Here is a 20,378-nt window from a genome sequence, read left to right as displayed (position 1 = left end):
TTAGCTAATGACTGGATGGTTTCTGTGAAGAAAGTATTGAATGAATTGGCTATATCTTCTTGGCTCTTGTCAGATAATGTTCCTGGGGTGAGTAGTGGATTTGCCTGGTTGGAGAAGTTTATTTATGCCTGCCCAGTACTTTTGAGGTTATTCTGATGTTTATGTTGCAGATTGTAGAAGTAATTTTTCTTATCTAGTATGATGGCTTTTAGTCTCATTTCTAAGTTGTTGGAATTTGATACGATCTAGGGGTAGTTTGGTAGTCGCCATTTATCCCACACTTTGTCTCTAGTTGTTATTTTGGTTTTGGTGTCTGTTGTTAGCCAGGGTGCTAGTTGAGTTTTAATTCTTATTGAAGCGTTTAGGCATGCGAGTCAAGTATAGTAAGGAATGAATTGTTAAATGATGACACTGCCTCATCAAGGGGAAGGAACTTTAGTTTTGTCCAGTTACATGATTTGAGTTCAAGTTGAAATTTAGTTGGGTCAAAGTTTTTCTTGGATCTGATAGACCTATAAATAGGTAAGCTTGTACAATTAATTTTGTCTTTCATAATGTATGTGAGCAGGTGATCACTAAGATCATTAGTCAGGTGATCACTAAGATAATTTGGGATATGGCAAATGTAGATGGCCTTTCGCTAACCAAGTTTGCCAATGACTGCAAGATGGGGCAATTACTGCTCCCCCCAAATGATGTTGATATCTACAGAAAGGCCTGACACAGACTGATGATTGGTGTCAGTGCCATATCCTGCAGAAAGGTCTGATGCAGAGTAATGATTGGTGTTAGAACCATGGCCTCAAACTGAATGTGAAGAAATGCATTATAATACCCTCTGGAAAATCAAATACTCCTGCAAATTATAACATTAATAGCACCCACCTAAGAGTGGACCCAGTGGTGAGAGATCTGGGTAGTCAGATAGATAATAATCTCATCTTTGACCACCATATGTCCATGATCATGAGGAAATCCTTCTGTGTCACTCAGATTATAAGTAAGGGCATGCCATCCAGATCTAAGGATGTCATAGTACCACTGTATTCGACTGTTATCTGATAAATAATCAAGTACAATGTACCCTTTAGTATGTACCTTGACAGGCACCTGCAATAACTGGAGCATCCTCAGAGGTTTCTCAAAAAAAAAAAAAAAAAATACAGGGTATAATCAACATGTGATATGCAGACCGGTTTAAAGACCTATCACTGCATTCAGGTTTCTTACTGATTACTGAGGGGTGATCTGGGTGATCCGTGTCTGGCCTACAAGGCAGTCTCTGACCCAGCCCTGATGGAAATGTTGCATATTTACAAAATTAACTACATGACGCTTACCTCCTCCAAATATCAAACCTGATCTCTGACATGAATAGATCATTCTGGAGAGACAGATAAGTGCCCCCAATATTGCCCCTCCTCTGGAAAAGGGTTCCTATTCACTTGAACCAGAACCCTTCCCTGAACATCTTCAAACACAATCTGGAAGGATGGTTGGGAAATCACAAATTCATTCTTGGGATGGTGCCCATGTCACTAATGGACAGAGGCAATTTGTAAAAATAGTCAAAACCCTGCCTGCTGACCCTCGTTATCTTTTTATTGGGGATAGAAAATTGGGCAGAAACTGGGGAAAACTGGATAAGCTTGTAAGGGCTCTTCAGCTGTTAGCCTAGTAATCTCCTATGAACCTATGGGAATCCTGTTCACTGTTGTGTATGGGAAATCACTGACAACATGATCTTTAAGTGTGTCTCAGCAGTAATTCCTTCCTTTAGGGAGATTTCTCCCTTCTTCATGTTTGTGCAACCATGGAGTCAGAGTATATATGTTCTGGGGCAGGGGCTTACCCCTCTAGTAGAAAATATCTACAGTTGGAGAATTCACCCTTTTGATATTTTGGACATCTGTATTCAATATTTTGGCTTCTTGTAATTAAATGTTTCTTAGGGGAACTGTGAAATCCACTCATTGTCACTGTTCTTCATAGATAAGTTCATAAATTGGTACTAGTCTAACTGCCCTTATAGGCCATTTTAAGCTCAGCCAATTACCCCATGTGAGAATCAAACAGTGCACCTTGTTTCTATAAGGTAAACACCTTAGCCATTATGCCAGCCTCTCACCAAAAATGCTCAGTGAAACATCCACCAAGAGCTCATACACAGGTGACTGCAGTAAGAATAGGACCCATACTTATCTAAGTTTATGGACTACTGATCATAATAGTTAAAGCACACACCACTGCACAAGTCTCTTGTTCATTCTGCTTATATTTAGCATCATTTACACACTGTATTTTACATTTGCTTTGAGTGACAATACTCCACAATCTTACTGGAAATGGGGATATTCATGGGATTAGGTAAAGATTTTTGGCAAGATGAACCTACTTTACAAGAGCTTTTGTCCAGGTTTTTGATATCTCTTGGTTTAGAGGTTTGGTCAAGGGCCTTTTTCATCCTTGCTCTGAGTGACAAGCACAATACAAATTCTATACACACAATGTGTGAGTAGTAAAGGGATGTGTCATCAGGTTTCCTGTTTTGATATTTTCATTCTGTTTATCCTTCTTGTACTTACAACAAACCCTGTTGGAAATATACACAGGTATTATCCTTTAATATTGTTTGCATAGGTTACCTATGATATACAGTATAACATGTGTAGATGCAACATTGTATAGTTTTTAAGGAACACATAAAACAGACAGAATTGTGGGAACAATACATACAGGGGAGGGATCAAGTTTAAAAGAAGGGAGGACTTAAATGAGCTATGTAATGTCTGACTGAAATGATTGGGTAGATTATAACTGGTGTGTATTGTTTGCATCTGGGAGTGTGTCAGTATGGTTTGTGATGTAAAATGCTTGCAACTAGGATTGTGGTTTGTTTTCATTTATATAAATGTATGATTGCTTATATCGTAAGTGATGGTTTGATAAGAATGTTTCTTGTTTGAATAATTTATGTAATATTGCTAGGTTATATGATATATAACAATGTATGTGAAGCATAATTTTTGTTAATTTTAACTTGATAATACTGTTTGATTACTTTTATATAAATGTAAATGTGCCTATATCACAAGTGATAATTCAATAAAAAAGTCATAACATCCCTTAACAAAAAAAAAAAGAAGACAGGAGTGTATTTATAAATGTTATTTTCTGTCATCCGTTATTAGAAATTCCCAAGAATCCATGCCGCATGAGTTGTGGAAGGAATGGCTGGCTTAACATAACAACGTGCCAGTGTCAGTGCTCAGGAGGATACACAGGACGGTACTGCCAAGGTAATAACATTTCTGTAATGACACAGATATGTATCAAGGAATCATTTTCTAAAACCTGTTTTTAAAAGAGAATCTGAAACATTGACTTTATCTCTAGTCAGTAAAAGAGCTCAGGCAGTTCATGGAAATGTAAATTGTTATAACTGTACTTTGATAAGAGACAAGAATAACCATGCATATGTATTTTTAAATCAAATTCAAAATTAAAAAAAATCCACTTAGCATTTATGAGTTTCAAGTTGCAAAAACCTTAGGCTACATATAAGTGTGAAAGCAATTACCTTATTCTTAAATTAGGAACCATGCAAACCTTTCATGCTGTATTGCTATGACACTGCTAAACAGTGCAATCGCTGTGGTGTGCAGTGGTCACAAGGTCCACATACTGCATTTTAAGTATTTTAAAGTCTAAGCTGAAACTGTAACTGCAAGCTTTGTCCCATGTCAGTGTCTTAGCTCCATCCTAGCTCTGCACAGGCTGACTTCTTCTCTTATTGAGAAAATACCTTTTGTCACATTATTGAGTTTGTTAGCCACAAATACCTGAAAGTAATGTTGCATTCTTTTTCTTGTTTCTGTAAGTAACACCACCCACATTATTCACTTTTGTAAAGGCCACAATGGCTTTACTTCAGATACCCAGTTCTGTTTACCCATGTCTCTTGTGCAGCTGTCATGTACTCTGATACAGTCTCTATATCTGCAAGTACAGCTGAGATTAACACACCTTTCTGCAGGGGGAGGAGATTGGGTAAGTTGCTGTATGCCATTAAAAGGCTACATCTCAGCTGAGAGAGGACATTAGCTGGGAAAGCCGAGAATGATTGTGTCTTTAAACTGAGATAGAAAGGGAGGACACAAATTATGTATAACAGAAACAGGAGCTGAAGGCAGACTAATAGGATGTGGATGGCATTAATCAAACTAACAAGGACAAGTCAAAAAGTTCAGACACACGGGGTTGGGGCATAATACTATAGTTAGTAAATCCAGGAGGATGGGTAGCAAAATGGTGGAACTACATGTAGTTATAGAAATTGGAAACATGTGGTGTAAGGAATTACAGAACCCTGAGCAACTAAGATGTTCTGAGTGGGTCTGATCTAAAAATGTATATGTCAGAAGAGTACCATGAAACACTGAAACAGTTTTTTTGTTGTTGAGACTGCAAATGGAGAAAGAAAAACATAGTTATCTTCATCAGTGCACTAGCAGCTAGCACCTACATCTAATGAGAACTCATGAGCCCCTGAGAAAGTCATTAGCTTGTTGAAAAAGGATTTAAGCTAAAACCCAGTGAGACAGTACAAAGATTCATGTTTGATTCTGATTTAAGGAAGCTTGTTGAATCTGTGACTATGCATATGACACAGCTGAGAGGGCTGTCCTAGGAGGGCAATTATAGGGAGACATTACATCAAATACTAAAAAAATATGTGTGAAAAAATGGTGCTCAACTTCATAAAAGAGTATTGTCATAAACTAACCCTTAACATCCATTAACAATTGTTAAAGAAATAGAAGAACTAAAATGACATGCTACAATGAACAAGAAAGAAATGTAAAGGGTATCCACGCAAGTGGAATAAAGGTAGTAAAACTTAAACATGGATGCAGGTGTCAGTGATTATAAATTAATTTGGCAAAATGTAGAAAGAAAGCTTACAGAAATAAGTAAAGATAAACATTTTAAAAACACAAGTGTTAAAAGAACCAAAATAGTACTTGATATTCAATTGACATTCATGTTAAGGAACGGATCACAGAGAATGCAGTGCAAAGATTTAATTCATACAGTGTTTAAGACCTACATGTGAAGAAATTAGAACTCTGTGAAGCTATGTAATTTGTCTTTGATTAATCTGTAGTAAACCTTCATGCTTTTAGGTGTTTCACTACAAAACGTTCTTTAGTTTGCTTAGCGATGCATATTTCAATGTCTATAGAAAATGTGGCTTAACAGATATTACTGTTGAATGCTTTCGCTTTCCTTACTATAATCCTGATGTAATGCTTTAGGAATTTTAACTACGCAATGTTACACATGTTTTCACTTTTTAGTTAACTACATGTAATTAAGTTGGAAAATTTCTCCCCAGGCCTTTGCATAAAAAGAATTGAGCCAATGTAGAACCCAGTTATAAAAATGTAAAATTGGTTTACTAGTTTAGTTCAATAATTAATAACACACATCTTATAGTAACTATAGTATTGTATGAATTCTATAGTATTGTATGAATTGGCTGTTTTCCTGCAGAGCACAGTCGGATCTTGGCTACAGACAAAATGCTTTATAGCAATACTTTATTGCAAGTGTTCTAAGTTTTGCAAGTTGAATATTTCATTTTCAAAAAATGTCTTAACATACATGTAAGTATGGTATTCCCAGTGCTCTTCAAAGTAGTGGGAATTTTTAAATACTCATGTGTGTATGCTGGGGGAGTTAAATAATCACTAGGTTCATGGGCTCATCTGTCAAAGATAGGGTCTTCTGGCTTTCAAGAAACTTGACTGCTGTGATCCTATCTTTGATAGTCCCTAATTCCCATGAACATAGTAATATTATTACTGATGGAAGTTAATCAAGGGCCACTTTGTCTGTGGGACGAAATGTATTCCATAATATTGAAAGGCACTGTGTAAAGTATCTGTTGTGTTTTTTTTCCAATTTCTGTTATTCATATCTATTTTTGTTATTAAGTTCCTCAATGTGGCCTGGCTCTGTGGTGTAGAGGGCTAAAGCCCTGACTATGACCTAGATGACCCAAATATGAACAGCAGCTTGAGAGCTGAAAGAGCTGAATGAGGGAGGGGGGGAGGATTGAGTAGCTGACAATGGCTTATCTACCTTGGAAGGAGAGAGAGAGAGAGAGAGAGAGAGATAAAGTGACTTCCTAGTGCCTTATCATCACAATGCATGCAGTGGCTTGTGTGGTATAGAAATGGTCAGAAATACAGATGTGGTTTTGGCAATCCCAGGCTGGTGACAGTAGCCCTAATTAGCATGTGAGTGGAAGCACATTGGCAGAATGTAGAATACCTCCATGTTGGGGGGTTTTAAATATCCCATTCCTTCTTATATTGAAATGTCAAGCTTACCATTTTCTGACCTTCAAAGAAAAAGCAGTTTCCTCAATCTGCTGTCAGCTTCTTCTGTGGTTTGTTAAAAACACACAGTATAAAATAGAATAAGTTTAGACATTGCCCCAGAGACCACGCAAAGGGCACCTTGTAAGTAAATTTTAAGAAGGAGAATATGCTGAGATTTCCTGAAGTCATTTTGAGTAGTCCATGTTTTCAAACCCCACAATTCTTGTAGTAGTGAATCCTACCTTTTCAGGTTCTTTCAGGTGGCTTGGTGAAGGCTACAGAATGCAGCACTATATTTAGTAAGGCTTTCTATTATAACCACACATCATACAAGTACGAAAAATAAACTGTATTGCTGTAATGCCTTTACACATTCCAAATGTGAGATCAGTCTCAGACTCAGCATATACTTTCTCCATTTAGAATAATTATTCTCACTACTCCAAGTGTTGTAAAAAGTGGTCCTTTGCACTTATAGCAAGAACCTAGTCAATCAGTAAGGTAGAAAATGATACACTGATCTACATGGAGTGACTAGGCATATATGGGCTATAGAATATACTAGTATAATCTTGTGGTCACTGAACAAAGTTTAAAGTCTCTACCATTGCCCCTAGATCATTAATAATGATTTTTTTTATTTCACCGTTTATTTTGTATCCATAATTTATGTCCTTTTTGCTTAGTTTAATGATGTTTCATTTAGTGACATTAATGCTGAGGTCATTATTAATACAATGGTATGCATTTTTTTTTAGCATTTGAAGAACATTGTACTTTTTTGAAGTAATTGCTTTACCTGATTAGCAGTCATTTAGCACATTTGGCTATTTACATTACAATTCCCACTTTTATGTCTGGGAAGAGTAGTCCAAAAAGAAGCGACCCTCCCCCACCGCCATTGCAGAATCCAGTGAGACACCACTGGTAACACCTATTAGTCTATACATTAGTTCTACACAGCAAATTATGTATGGATTGTCATTTAATGCTTTCAGTTTGTCAATTATTCTCTTATTTGTAACAGTGTTCACATAATATACATATTCACTAGGCATTCAGTGCAGGAGACCACTGAGGAGCCAATCCCAATTTCCTAATTCTCCCTGAAACAGTGTTTGGTCAAGTGACTTGCTCAGAGTCATACAACAGACAAGTAAGGCTGAGAGACTCAAACCCTGAACTAGAGCTCAACAGCTCACTGACAGCTCCTAGCTTTACACTTCCATTCTAACAGCTCCACAATAAATGTGTGAAGGTGGCCTGTTTTTTTAATTATTCGTTAACCAGGCAAACCTGCCAATCACCAGTTTCTTTTCAGAAGAAAATGGAAAGAGAGGGAATCAAATGCTGGACTTCTAGAAGCTCACACCCTTAACCCTCTGCATTAAAAAACTCCATTTTTTTCAACGTAGACTTGTAGACCTTAACAAGATCAAGGTAATCCGTATTAACTTTTAGATTTTCACAGGATTCAAAAATCTCTTCTTAGCAAACCCATGCCATTTCATATCTATTTTTTTTGTTTGTTTGTTTCACCTGCTTTGACAGGGTAAAGAAGTTGTGAAGCATTACTTTTGTTGCATGCTAAACAACTAAACAAAAAGTTACATGTTTAACAGGACTGACACCCTAGGATCCTTCTGCTGCTACTGCTTTGGTTGGGTCCTCTGCAGTGCACATGCACACACTAATTGTCTACCACTCCACTGATTGGTCTTTATAGCAATAACCCACGCCTGGGTGTGGGTAATGCTGGATTTACCCACGGTTGGCATGGTTTGGTCCCAAGGGCGAAGCCCGAGGGACCAAACAAAGGCAACCGTGGGTAAATCCAGCATTACCCACACCCAGAAGTGGTTATTGCTATATAATGACATTATTTAAGAAAAGAAATAATTACTTTTCTTAAATAATGGCATTGTATAATGCCTCTTTGCTGCCCTTCCGCAGCTGTCTGGTGTTCCGCGGCAGTTCTGATGTACTGCGCATGCCTACGCAGTACATCAGAGCTGTGGGCAAAAGCAACGGAGAACGCAAGATCTCCGTTGCTTTTATCTCGCTATGTTAAATGGGTTTAACATAGCGAGACAGCTTTAAAATAAAAGCGGAGATCTCCGTTGCTTATTTTAAAGCTGTCTCGCTATGTTAAATGGGTTTAACATAGTGAGACAGCTTTAAAAAAAGCAACGGAGATCTGCGTTGCTTTTTTTAAACCTGTGTCGCTATGTTAAACTCTTTTAACATAGCGAGACAGTGTTTTATACTAACGGAAAAAGTCTGGGCGACCGGACCTTTTTCCGTTAGTATATTGAGGGATTTACAATGGGCACGCTGGTTGGGCTGGCCAATCAGCATGCACGTTTTAGAGGAGGCATTGTATAATAGATATTATTACCTCTGAGGTGATGCAATCATATCTGCCTAACAACTAGTCAGAACAGATGGTAGTTCCGAACAACCTCATTTACTACTCAGCCTAAAGAACAGCTAAGTTTTACCACGTCAAAACCCTTTTACTCAGGTATCAGACAGATTTTGCCCTCCTCTGTATGAATGGCAACCTTTTAGCAGTCAAATTCCATTGCTGTATAATATCACTGCCAACACACACATCACTGCTCCAATCTGCACAATTTTCACACACACACACTTCACTACTCTACCTATACACTCTGCACACACATTTCACTACCATACCTGCATACTTTCCACACACACTTCATTACCCTATCTGCACATTCTGAACACATGCTGCACAAACCTGTCTGCACACACTGCACACACACACTGCACTATCCTATCTGCACATTCTGCACACACATTGCACTAACCTGTCTGCACATACTGTACACACACTGCACTACCCTATCTGCACATTCTGCACACATGCTGCACTAACCTGTCTGCACACACTGCACACACAGTGCACTACCCTGTCTTCACATTCTGCACACATGCTGCACTGCCATGTCTGCATACATTGCACATACACTCTGCACTCCCCTATCTGCACACTCAGCACAGACTCTTCACTACCCTGTCTGCAGACTCTGCGCACACACTGCACTACCCCGTCTGCACACTCTGTCCAAGCACTTCACTACCCTGTGTGCACACTCTGCACACACAGTTCTCTACCCTGTCTGCACACTCTATACATAAACTGCACTACCCTATCTGGACACTCTGCACACACACACACACACACACACACACACACACACACACACACACACACACACACTTAACTACCTTATCTGCACACTCTGCACACACACTTTGTTACCCTGTCTGCAAACGCACTTCACTGCCCTGTTTAGGCACTCGGTACACACACTTCACTACCTCATCTGCATACTCGGCACACACACTTCACTACCCAAACTGCACACTGTGCACACACTTCACTACCCTATCTGCTCACACACTGCTCTACCCTGTCTGCATACTCTGCACACACATTTTACTATCTTATCTGCACACTCTCCTCCTAACCTCACTGTAAGACTTCAAGTATTACTCCACTTGAAACATATAACACATTTTTATTACATAACAACAAGCATCATGATGAGTCCTTTCAAGCTTCTTATCAATATATTCCTTACTTTACTCCTTCTGATAACAAGTTTAAGGGTGATGGACAATAAACCTCCATACATCACTAGGTATGACTCACTTAACTTTCAAACATCCTTTACCAGAAAACCTAAACTACCCATATCTCTCTCTCTCTTAACATATTTACTTACATGTGCCCCTCTCTATGAAAAACTTACTTTAAAAATTTATCCTCAAAACTTTACCTTGTAATATGTACTCTTAAAGTCGTGTGACATACACAGAAATCCAGGCCACCATTAGACTCCCCCTTAACTTATATTAGCTAATAAAAGCAGGTCAAGTTTCAAAAACTTCAAAATAGTATCACTTAGTACATGCAGCATTAGTACTAAATAGACACTACTAGAAACTTGACTAGTGACTGCACAACCTCCGAAATACAATATCTGCCCTTCTTCATTTATACAGAATAATTACACCAGGCCTAGTACAGGGGTTGAAGGAAGACTAATGATGTTAATCACACTAGGCTCATCTCTCAAAAGTTTGCCGCAACGCAACAGTGATAGGGCTCTAAACTGGGTACCATGTTATCCAACTCTGGAAAGGTGCGTGTTGCTTCCCATCATCTTAATTTACATACCACCACCCTCTACTCCCTAAGTTATGTTCAACAAACAATACAAGAAAATTTTCCTGAAGGCTGTCCAATTTTAATGCTATAGACCCCAATGCTAAACAACTAAACAAAATGTTACAAAAATAATGCAGAATTACTAATACAGACTCCCAGAAGAGCCAGTTCTTCAAATAGTAATTCATCTATACTGGACATGTTATTAACTAACATAAATCACAGCTACACTAGAATAGAGAGATTCAGCCTAACACCTTCAGTGATCAGTGCCCATTTACGTAAACATGGTCATTGAAAACACCAAAAGAATCACATTATATACATGAGATCATGCCTTTACCACAGACAAAATCATGATTTTTGATACTTGTTTTGATTCTATTAATAGGAACCCATTATTCACAAAAGAATTATTCACCTCTACCATGTCAGAAATCCAACACTCCCTCTTTTCAAAGACTCGTGCAAGACTTAAAGGTCATATTTGCCCCAGGCTTAAAACAGACCTCATTACAATGATGGCAAAAAGGAGACAATGTCTGGAAATTATGGAAACAAAATCCGTAAATAACAAGTTACATCTGGTACACCTATCCTACACTATCCTACAGGAAACCACCACCAGCCAACTCAATACTGAAGACAAAAACAGACTGCCATGAAAATGGACTCTCGCACTTTTGGAACAAGATAAAAAAAGTTAATTGGGAATATCAGTGATACCAACCCTTCCCTAGGAACCTACACAGAAAACTCACTAATGAGTGTATGAAAACTTTTGCTTTTCTTCAATCCACATTATAACTGACAGTTTCCAAACCAACAACTGGCAAAACACAGTGAATGATAGCTACTATGATGCACATTTCTACTTCTCTGAAATGTATTATAAGGCATTACAAAAACTGCTGCAAAACATTAAGTCCTTATCTTCCTTTCTAAAGAATGCTACTAATAAGGTTTACAAGCCTCTCAACCTTGATTTTCTTTCATGCTGTCACAATGTAGATGTTACCTCCTTATAAACACTACACTCTTATCCCCATCCTTAAGGATCCCCTAGCGATCTCAAAAACTATGGACCTATCACTGTTCTCTATCCTATTGCAAAACATCTTTGAGGGGTTTCTGTATAAATAAATGTCTAAACAAGTAACAGCCTATATAGTATCACCTACTGTGAGAGTGCCAACACAACGTTTAGCACCAGAATAGCACTACTGACCATTAACAATGGTCACATAACCGCTTCAACTTCTGAAACCATTAATGAAAAATATTAATAAACTAACTAAAAAAAGTTAACTTTGGAGAAAATGCAATATAGTACAGTGGTTTAAAAGTTACTTAGCAGACAGATTATATATACCCTATATAGTTTATATATCTTTATACTCTGATAAGGGGACCCTCAGTACCAGAGTTCCCCATGTCTCAGTTATTGGGCACTTCTCTTTTCTCTGCTGACAAATGATTTCACTAATGATCTTCCAGCACTAAATCTCATTTTATAAGCAAATGATATCTTACAACCTGAGGCAAGCAAATATCACTCAGAGCCACAATGCCGTTTGCAAAAGTGCTTCTCTGATCTTTGCAATTGGTCCACTGCAAAGTCTTATTGATCCTAAAAAAACAAAACGCCATGCTATTTGCATCACTAGACAAAAGTATCAAACTTACCAGAAATCAGAATTAAAGATATGCTGGGTAATTTCATCCCCACTGGTAATGAATGTAAATGCATAGGTCTCACTGTAGATCCTTCTCTTATGTTCATTTCTCATATCGATATTATCATTAAGTCTTATCCCAATTAAATCTTTACTACAAGATCTCACATCTCATGTCATCTTTAGCCATAGGTTCATAGGCTGTTACTAGGCTAATGACCACTAAGACCCTTACAAGCCTAGCTGCACACCCTAAACCATTTAGATATCCAAGTATCATATGCCATCTATATGAGGAGGGCATGTTAGTAGGGAGGTAGCTAAGGGATTTGTGGGGGAGGGTGTTAGAGGTGTTAGGATAATCCTTTTCTTATTGATGACCTCTGCCCATAAAGGACATGGGGGCCAGACTGAGGGGAATTTACAATTTCTCATCCAATTGTCAAGATTTCATTTGAATGGGGTTGGGGATGAACTCTGTTTTACATAGCTGGGGAGATTATTCCATACCATGAGGATCCTTTGAGACACATATCTGGTTCTCCAGCAACAAACAGTTTATCAGATTTTTCTGAGGGATTTGGTTCTATGTCAAAAAAAAACCCCTGAGCTGCCTGTGTATGTCCAGTGAATGAAAACGTCATTCCCCATATTCTGAGGATTGGGATAGAACACAGGGATCTTAACTACATGGTTCAGAGATAGTTCTCAGATTAGATGGGGTATGAAGAAAGAATGTTTTTACTCAGGAAACTTTGCCTTGATGGAGTCTAAGAATGGGCTCTTTAAACATATGTGCTTGCAACTCAGAGATCATTCTAGCTGAGGTGATGGCTACCATGAAAGCTGCTTTTCCAGACAGAAATATGATATTTGCTGAAGCAGCAAGGTGAAAAGGGTGGGGGAGGGGCTAAACTTCTCCACTGTGAACTTAAGTTCCTAGCCAGAGGCCCTCGTGGTGGGCCTTAAGTGGATAATTTCCTAGGGAAAGTGTTTTACCATGGGCAGTAAGAATAATGATGTAGAGAAAGGCAAGCAGAGATGGCAGAGAAATTGATTTTAATGGTGGAGTAGGAGAGTTCCTCTAGAACCAGATATGACAGTATCATGGGACAGTGGCAAGCAGTGGCTGTTGCCCTTTAGGCTGGAGCCATACGTAAAATATTTTTCATTTTGAGATGTATGATTTTCTGGTGCTGCACCTGCTGGCCTCTTTCAGTTATGCAAGATGTCCTTATTAAGCAGCTGGCCCTATGCAATAAACAGCATATCATCCAGACTGCCAGCTTCAGTGTGCACAAGGTGGGGTGAATGGTGTCTTATTTTTCTGAGATAAGAGGGCCACCTCCCTTGGCATCTTCCATGTTTTTTCTCTGCTCATACTGTGCAACAGAGAGAACCAATATTGACGTGATCAGGAAGGTGCTATCAGTATCACCCTTAACTCTTCCTCACTGATCTTCACAAGCAGCTTGAGGATTACAGATGTGCAATGGAAAGAGAAATAGACCTGTCCACTGGAAGTAGAAGGCCTCCATCATCCAGGTACTGTGCTCTTGGCCCCAGGAACAGTACTTTTTTTGTTTCCCTGTTTTGTTTTGATGCCAAAATGTCTACTTCTGGCAACCTACTTGTGAACAATTTCTATGAAATTGGATGTTTTTAATATGCACTCATTAAGGTCTATTGCAGACCTGTTGAGGTGGACTGCAAGGTTGTTGTTTACCTCTGAGCAGTACTGCATCACTAAATTCAACTCCATCTCCATTTATGCCTCAAATATTCATGGCTAAGTGACAGGGTAAGTAAGAGTGGGTATCCTCCTTGTTTTTTTATGTAGTACACATGACTGGGATGCTTTCTGTCTTGATAAGCAAGATGCCTGGTTTCCAGTTTTGCTTGAAAGCTCTCATGCCTCTGGGAACCACCATCATTGGATGGTGCAGTGGTGCAGCAGTAGCATTGTCATCTCACAGCAAGAGGTTCTCCATTTTGATTTTTGGCTGGGGTGCCTTCTGTGCAGAGTCTGCATGTCCTCCCTGCATTCATGTGGGTTCCCTCCAAGTGCTCTGGTTTCCTCCCATGTTTCAAAGCATGCATCTGAAGTGTTTTTCCCCCGGGCTTGTGCTGAAAATTGGCTTTGTTCCAAGTTGGACTTTCCCAGTAAACAAATGTTAAATAAAGTCATTTATTTTAAATTATGTGAGTCTTTAGTAAAGCTTTCTCCCATCTGCTCTATACCTGCAGATTGCCTGAATTTGCACCCCCATGCTATATCAGAGACATCTGAAGTCATTACTTAGTTGCCTAGTTGACATTGCAAGGGTACTTATTTGTTTTGGTTGGAGGCCTATATCGACAAAAACAACTCCTTTTTAGACATAGAAACAGTATTAATTTGAAAATGAGGAGGTGTTTGAGCTGGCACTACAGTTTTTTCAGGTCCATTTTATTTTCTTCATGTGGAGCTTTACTAAGGGAATCATTAAGATGGAGGAGGCCATGTAACAAAGGGTTCTCAAGTGTTCTGTCTCAGAGACAGTCTCTTTCTGGGCTAGTGTCCTGAAATACTGAGTCAGAAACACAATATTTTCCAGGAGGAAGAAAGCCATTTGTTTTTCTGAGTCTATCAGAGTCCCTAAAAATGCCAGTCTGTTTGAGGGTGTAAGACTGTACTTTTATAGGTAGAGGGAGAACCCCAAGTTTGATACACAGGTGGTAGTCAGATGGGGAGATGCTGTGAGTTCCCTCACAGTGTTTATTTGGATAAGACAATTGTTTAGATAAGGGTAAATCAGTAGATACTTGAAACTGCAAAAGCAACTACAGGAGCAAGACATTTTGCAAATACTCTGGGAACAGCAGATACGGGAGAGGGCAATGTACGGAACTGAAAATGATTACCACCTCCTCTGAAGAGAAAGTATCTCCAGTACTCCTTCACTACTGGGATATGGAGATACTCATCTTTTAGATCCAGAGTGACCATGAAAGCCATAGGAGAAATCATGAGTAGAAGTTTTTGAGGAGTAAGCACCTTGAATGTTGTAACAATCAAGAATTTGTTTAATTTTGAAAGATCTAAGATTGATTTCCAAGTCTTTTCTTGGAACTAGGAAAAGTTTTGAATAAAACCCTATTTCCCATTCTCTTGGAGAGACCGGTTCTATGGGTCTATGGATTCTTGTGCTTGAAGAAGTCTTATTTGAGCCTGTGCTTCCCCCGAGTTGTTATTTGGGAATGGCAACAAGTAAAAAAGTCTTAAAAGGGATGCAGATTGTAGCCTATACCCTGTCCTTATAATTTGTATCACCCATTTGTCTTGGATGATGTTTAGCCACTAATCTAAGAAGAGTGGAAAGTCTGCCTCCTAGCTTTGTGTGTGGGGGTGGAGAGGTTGTGTTGTGGTGGATCTTAAGGAGGCAGACAGGGAGGTGCTCCCTGAGTCATAACTGCTTCCTGCTGGACCCCTGAGCATGGGGTCCTGTAGGGCTGGATTCCTGATTGGCCTCTAACCTTCTTTGTTGTCCAGGTTGTCTTTATCTCCTCATCCTCAAATTCCTTTGTCTTGATTGTGCGAATGGAAAGCACCAGGATTTAGTAGGAAAGTTCCTACTGATCTTTGGGAGTGTAATTGCAGAAAGTCTATGGCAGTTTTCAGGGGCTTAGCATTGTCATCCATATTTTTAAATAGACTCAGTGGTTTGTGTCCAAAGAGAAAATCATTGTCTAAGGGTGCATGCAAGATTTCAAGTTTTGAAATGATCAGGCAAAAGCTGCTCTCTTAATTAAGTGAGTTTCCTGATAACAAAACCTAAAGCAGTTGCTCTACTAAATGCTTCCAAAGAATCATAGACAGAATGTAAGGATTGTTTTGCAACTTGAGAACAAGAGAAGAAAGAACTTGGAGACCAGTCTTAGATCTTTCAAGATTAAACAAATTCTGAAGAGCTTTATCTTTCATCCTCTCCAACTTCTGTTTCATTTGTTACCAGGAAGGATTCCTAAAAGTTTACTACACGTAACTCACAATTCAAAGCTCTCATGGCCAGGATGGCTGGTGTGTAAACTTTCTTGCCAACTCTGTGTAGGGTTCTCCTCTCTTTGTCATTAGGTAGTGTTTTGGGTTTTTTTTGTTTTGTTTTTTTGTGGTGCTGCCTTTAATTCCCTTGAGATCTGTGGAAACTGCCTCAAGATCCACCACAGGAGTTCTTACAAGATGTTTGTATGTATCCAGGAACCTGTAAAATGGTCAGGCTTTCTGGGGTCAAGGGACTGGGTATCAGGCTGCAAATACATGAACTGAATAACATTATCCACAGCCTCTAGAACTAGAGGAATAGCCAGAGGTTTGTGCTCAGGAAACTTAAGAAATTGTCTAACTTTTTTCATAGATTGAAGGTAATCCTGAGGCTCTCACTGGAAATACTTTTTCATTTTATGGGGAGGAGAGTCTGTCCAAAAAGAAGTCCTCAGTTGGTGAGGTTGAGGCAGGCATTTCATCGACTCAGAGTTGGTATATAACCCTGAGGTTACGTAGGCAGCATATGTTAGCTCATCTTCAGTGTGAACTTTGGCTCTAGATGATTGTTATTGTTGATATCAGAACCTAACCCCATGTCCAAAAATGAGAAAAAAGTATTGAGAATGGATGCCAGATCATTTTTATCCAAGTTAAAAGAATTAAAAGACACCTGAGGGGAAATACCTCTCTTTGTTTTTGAAGAAAGTATTCCTGAAGCAGGGGTCCTGCCAGGGCCCAGCTGTCTGGATCGCATAAAATCCATATGATCCTCAGCTAACCTAACCATGTTCTGCAGGTAGACCTGAAGGGATGAGACACAGAAGGTGTATGCCAAAGCAAGCTACCAGTATCCTCTTTGTGCCTGGCCATGGTTGTGGTGTCAGCTGTCAGTGACCCAGGACATGGACTGATGGCTGTGGCCTGTACTTAGTCTGCTGAAGGCTTCTCTCTTGTGACACAGGGAATATCATCATCCCCATTGGTAGATTCAGCACAGGTGATGGAAGACAAAATCTGTGCAGTGACTCTGAATCCACTTGATCCCCTAAGAACTTCATCTCAAGCAGATGTTGAGGGGACTGGCAGTATGGTGGACTCCACAAGAGTCTTGCCAGAGGCCTTGGCCATACCCTCAGTCATCAGAGATGACTGCAAATGTCTCTTCCCATTCAACAGCAATTAAGCATTGGAGGACCCCCAGACACTGATACATTGTCATACTGCTCTCTGTCTTCAGATGCTTCTCTTTATTTTTTTTGAGGGAGCTCCAGTTCAGCGTGACTGGAGGATCACATGATTCAAGAGAGTCACAGCATTCTTTTTCTTCTCTAAAAACTTCTCTAGTGACTCAGTGCTGTGCTTAATGGTCCTAAAATTAAAAGAAACTCACTGGGGCATTTGGGCATGTCATACTACAGGCCCAGGCAGAATAAACAGAGTGAAAATCCTAATGATGGACCCATTTCCTACAATCCAAGTAAATATTAGTCTTAGCAACAAACATCTAATTAAAAAAAAAAAAAAAAAAAGGCAGACTGGGACAAAAAAATGAATTCCCCATTGGGGTAATTAGCTTTAGTTACTGCCTTTGGATCAATAAAATTACTTGATGAAGGCTATATCGAGCTTCAGTGGCAAAAAAGAACTGAGGAAATGTCTCCTGCTTATGATTTTTATACACCGATATCCTGATATGCCAGTTGAGAGCTTCCACAGAAGAACTACCTAAAAGTTATTATTGCAATAGTGAAACATGATAAGCATCATAGCTGGACTGCTGGCTGCCGGAGGTAGATATGAAAAGGAATGTAAAACACTGCTTTTGTAGTTGTGTATGCATTTCAACAAATAAATCAAGTAATAATACAGCTTTCAAGCATTCAGTGATATGCTATGTCCCTCATCTTAAACCTAGAAATAGAAAAATAAAGTCATATCTTCTTTTGGATGTTTTCTCATATAGTTTGTCATCTTATATTATGGTCTTCTTGGTATTAAAACCATTCAGTAAAAACTAAATGAAAATTCCAGCCAAGCTAGAACTTCCACTGAGTGACTTCTCAAACCTCTTGTATCAGAGGCACATGGGAGATAGGCAAATGATCCTTATGAACATCAGGTGTTTTAGCTATATGGCGATTCTGAATGCCCATGACTTATTTATTTTTAAGTAATTTCAATTGACAGTTTCAGGTCAATAAAGCCAGACCCCACTAGCTATGGATATGCATATTTCTGCCATGCACAAAGCACTAAAGCATTATGAAAAGCATTAGAAAAGCTGGAGGCTGTACCATACACAAATGAAACAGAAAAAGATTGTGTTGTCGTATCACCAGGTACCTCATACAGACTTAAAGTTTTCTTGCCTATTAATGCATCCTTGATTTTAACAACTGAATAACCAAATATAACTGACACAGCTGTATTGTTATTTGTTATAAATACAGACCAAAAGAATAAGTTGGCCATGTGATGTATAACATACTGCCAAACTGCAAAATAGGAATAATTAGTTTAACCATTACGTTTCCTTGGGGAAAGTGCATAATTTCTTAAAACAGATACAAAGATGATGAAATCATAAAAATAAAAAAACTGCTCAAGACCAAAACCATGCAGATGGTAACAGACAGCATGCAACAAGTCTCTTCAAACCAGGGATATATGAGGAATCCAATCCAGTAAAGTAAAATACTGTCAACTTCTTTAGAAGAGCCAAATCTTTTATTAACAGATATCTGGTAAGCTTCTTCAAACCATAACAGTATAAAGCAGTTCATGACACACCTTATATATATTCAAGAACACCTTCGATTACTTATTAACATCATTTGTCTCATTCCCCCCTTACCATTTCTTCACCTGTCCCTTGCCCTACTGATTGCTTACATGGATTCCTTCTCCACGACCGATTCTGGTAGTCCATTTCATGAGTCACAACCCTCTGTATGAAGAAATATTTCACTGATATGGGGGTAGTTAGTCTCTTCATTCTGTTGTTGGTGCATCCTCCATCCTATGAATGATCCTGTACATCCATGCCATGCCACCCCCCCCCCCCACTCATGCTGAGTTTCTTCTACTCTTTAGTGAGAAGAGCTCCAGCTACATAACTCCTGTTCATCCCACATCATTCTGGTGGCTTTCTTCTGGACTCCTTCCAGCAAACCAGTGTCTTACTTACTGAATGGCCTCAAGAACTACCCACAGTAATCATGGAGTGTACCAGTAATGTAGAAGAACTACTTGTTTGCTTCTGGACCAGAACCTTCCTGAAGAATTAAAACTGACAACTGTCCATTGACCTAGCAATCATAAGAAATTAGCTTGAGTTGTTTTTGTACAATTCAGATATAATGAAGATTTGCTAAATTAAGAAAAGGCAAATGTCTGAAAGGCAAAAACATATGGGGTAGGAGATACAGTTTGAAGAGAGGAGATAGAAAGAGAGCAGCCAAGGTGGTGGGATGAAAGGAGTGGGGACAGATTGCAAGATGTAGTGTTGATGTGTGTGGTTGAAGATTTAACTGACAAGAGTTATTCTTGAAGCATTTGTCTCAAGTTTAAGTAAGGAAAAAAAGTTTTAGTTCTTTCCTGAATTTTCTAGCTAAGGAGAAGGGCTTCAATATCATCAAGAATGGATTTCCAGATTTCAGGGTTGAGTATTGAAAATATGTCTGGTGGTTTTAAGGTTAAGTGAAGTTTGTAAGTGGGTGTATACCTCATTCTTGTTTTTTCTGCTGCCACTGCTACTACATCTGATAATCAGTCCACAAGTGATTAACAGCCTTAGTTCCTTTTCTAGCTCTGCTATCATCAGTTCTGCTCGTTTAAGTGGCATTTCATGTCAGGGTTGCTGTGGCATAGCTGCTTGGAATCTCAGCTGCTGTCCTTTGGCTGACTTGGTCAGCCTGTCTAAATATTTACTTAGACCTTTCTCCCCAGTCTCTACTACTAAAACTATCTTTGTGGCATCACCAAAAAGCTGACAGTGCTCTATTTCCCTTTATATTTGTCTGAAAGGAGTATACTTACTCTGCAGAACTATGATGTAAAGTGAAATACAGACCAGGTGAAGAACTACA

At 39.0% G+C, this 20,378-nt stretch overlaps 1 protein-coding gene across 1 annotated transcript in view; it reads left to right on the top strand.

Moving 5' to 3' along the window:
- LOC122808574 (C-type lectin domain family 18 member A-like) overlaps positions 1–20,378 on the top strand; it is a 694,180-nt gene that overhangs the window by 297,411 nt on the left and 376,391 nt on the right. The window contains exon 5 of the mRNA XM_044079532.1: positions 3,192–3,299. Within this exon, the coding sequence (XP_043935467.1) occupies positions 3,192–3,299 (108 nt within the window). The remainder of the gene's footprint in view (positions 1–3,191; positions 3,300–20,378) is intronic.

Source organism: Protopterus annectens, chromosome 8.part0 (assembly GCF_019279795.1).
Source record: "Protopterus annectens isolate FY-2018-M chromosome 8.part0, PAN1.0, whole genome shotgun sequence".
In the NCBI taxonomy this organism is placed as follows: domain Eukaryota; kingdom Metazoa; phylum Chordata; order Ceratodontiformes; family Protopteridae; genus Protopterus; species Protopterus annectens.
Note: the sequence above shows the minus strand (reverse complement) of the source record. Positions and strands in the feature narration are given on the sequence as shown.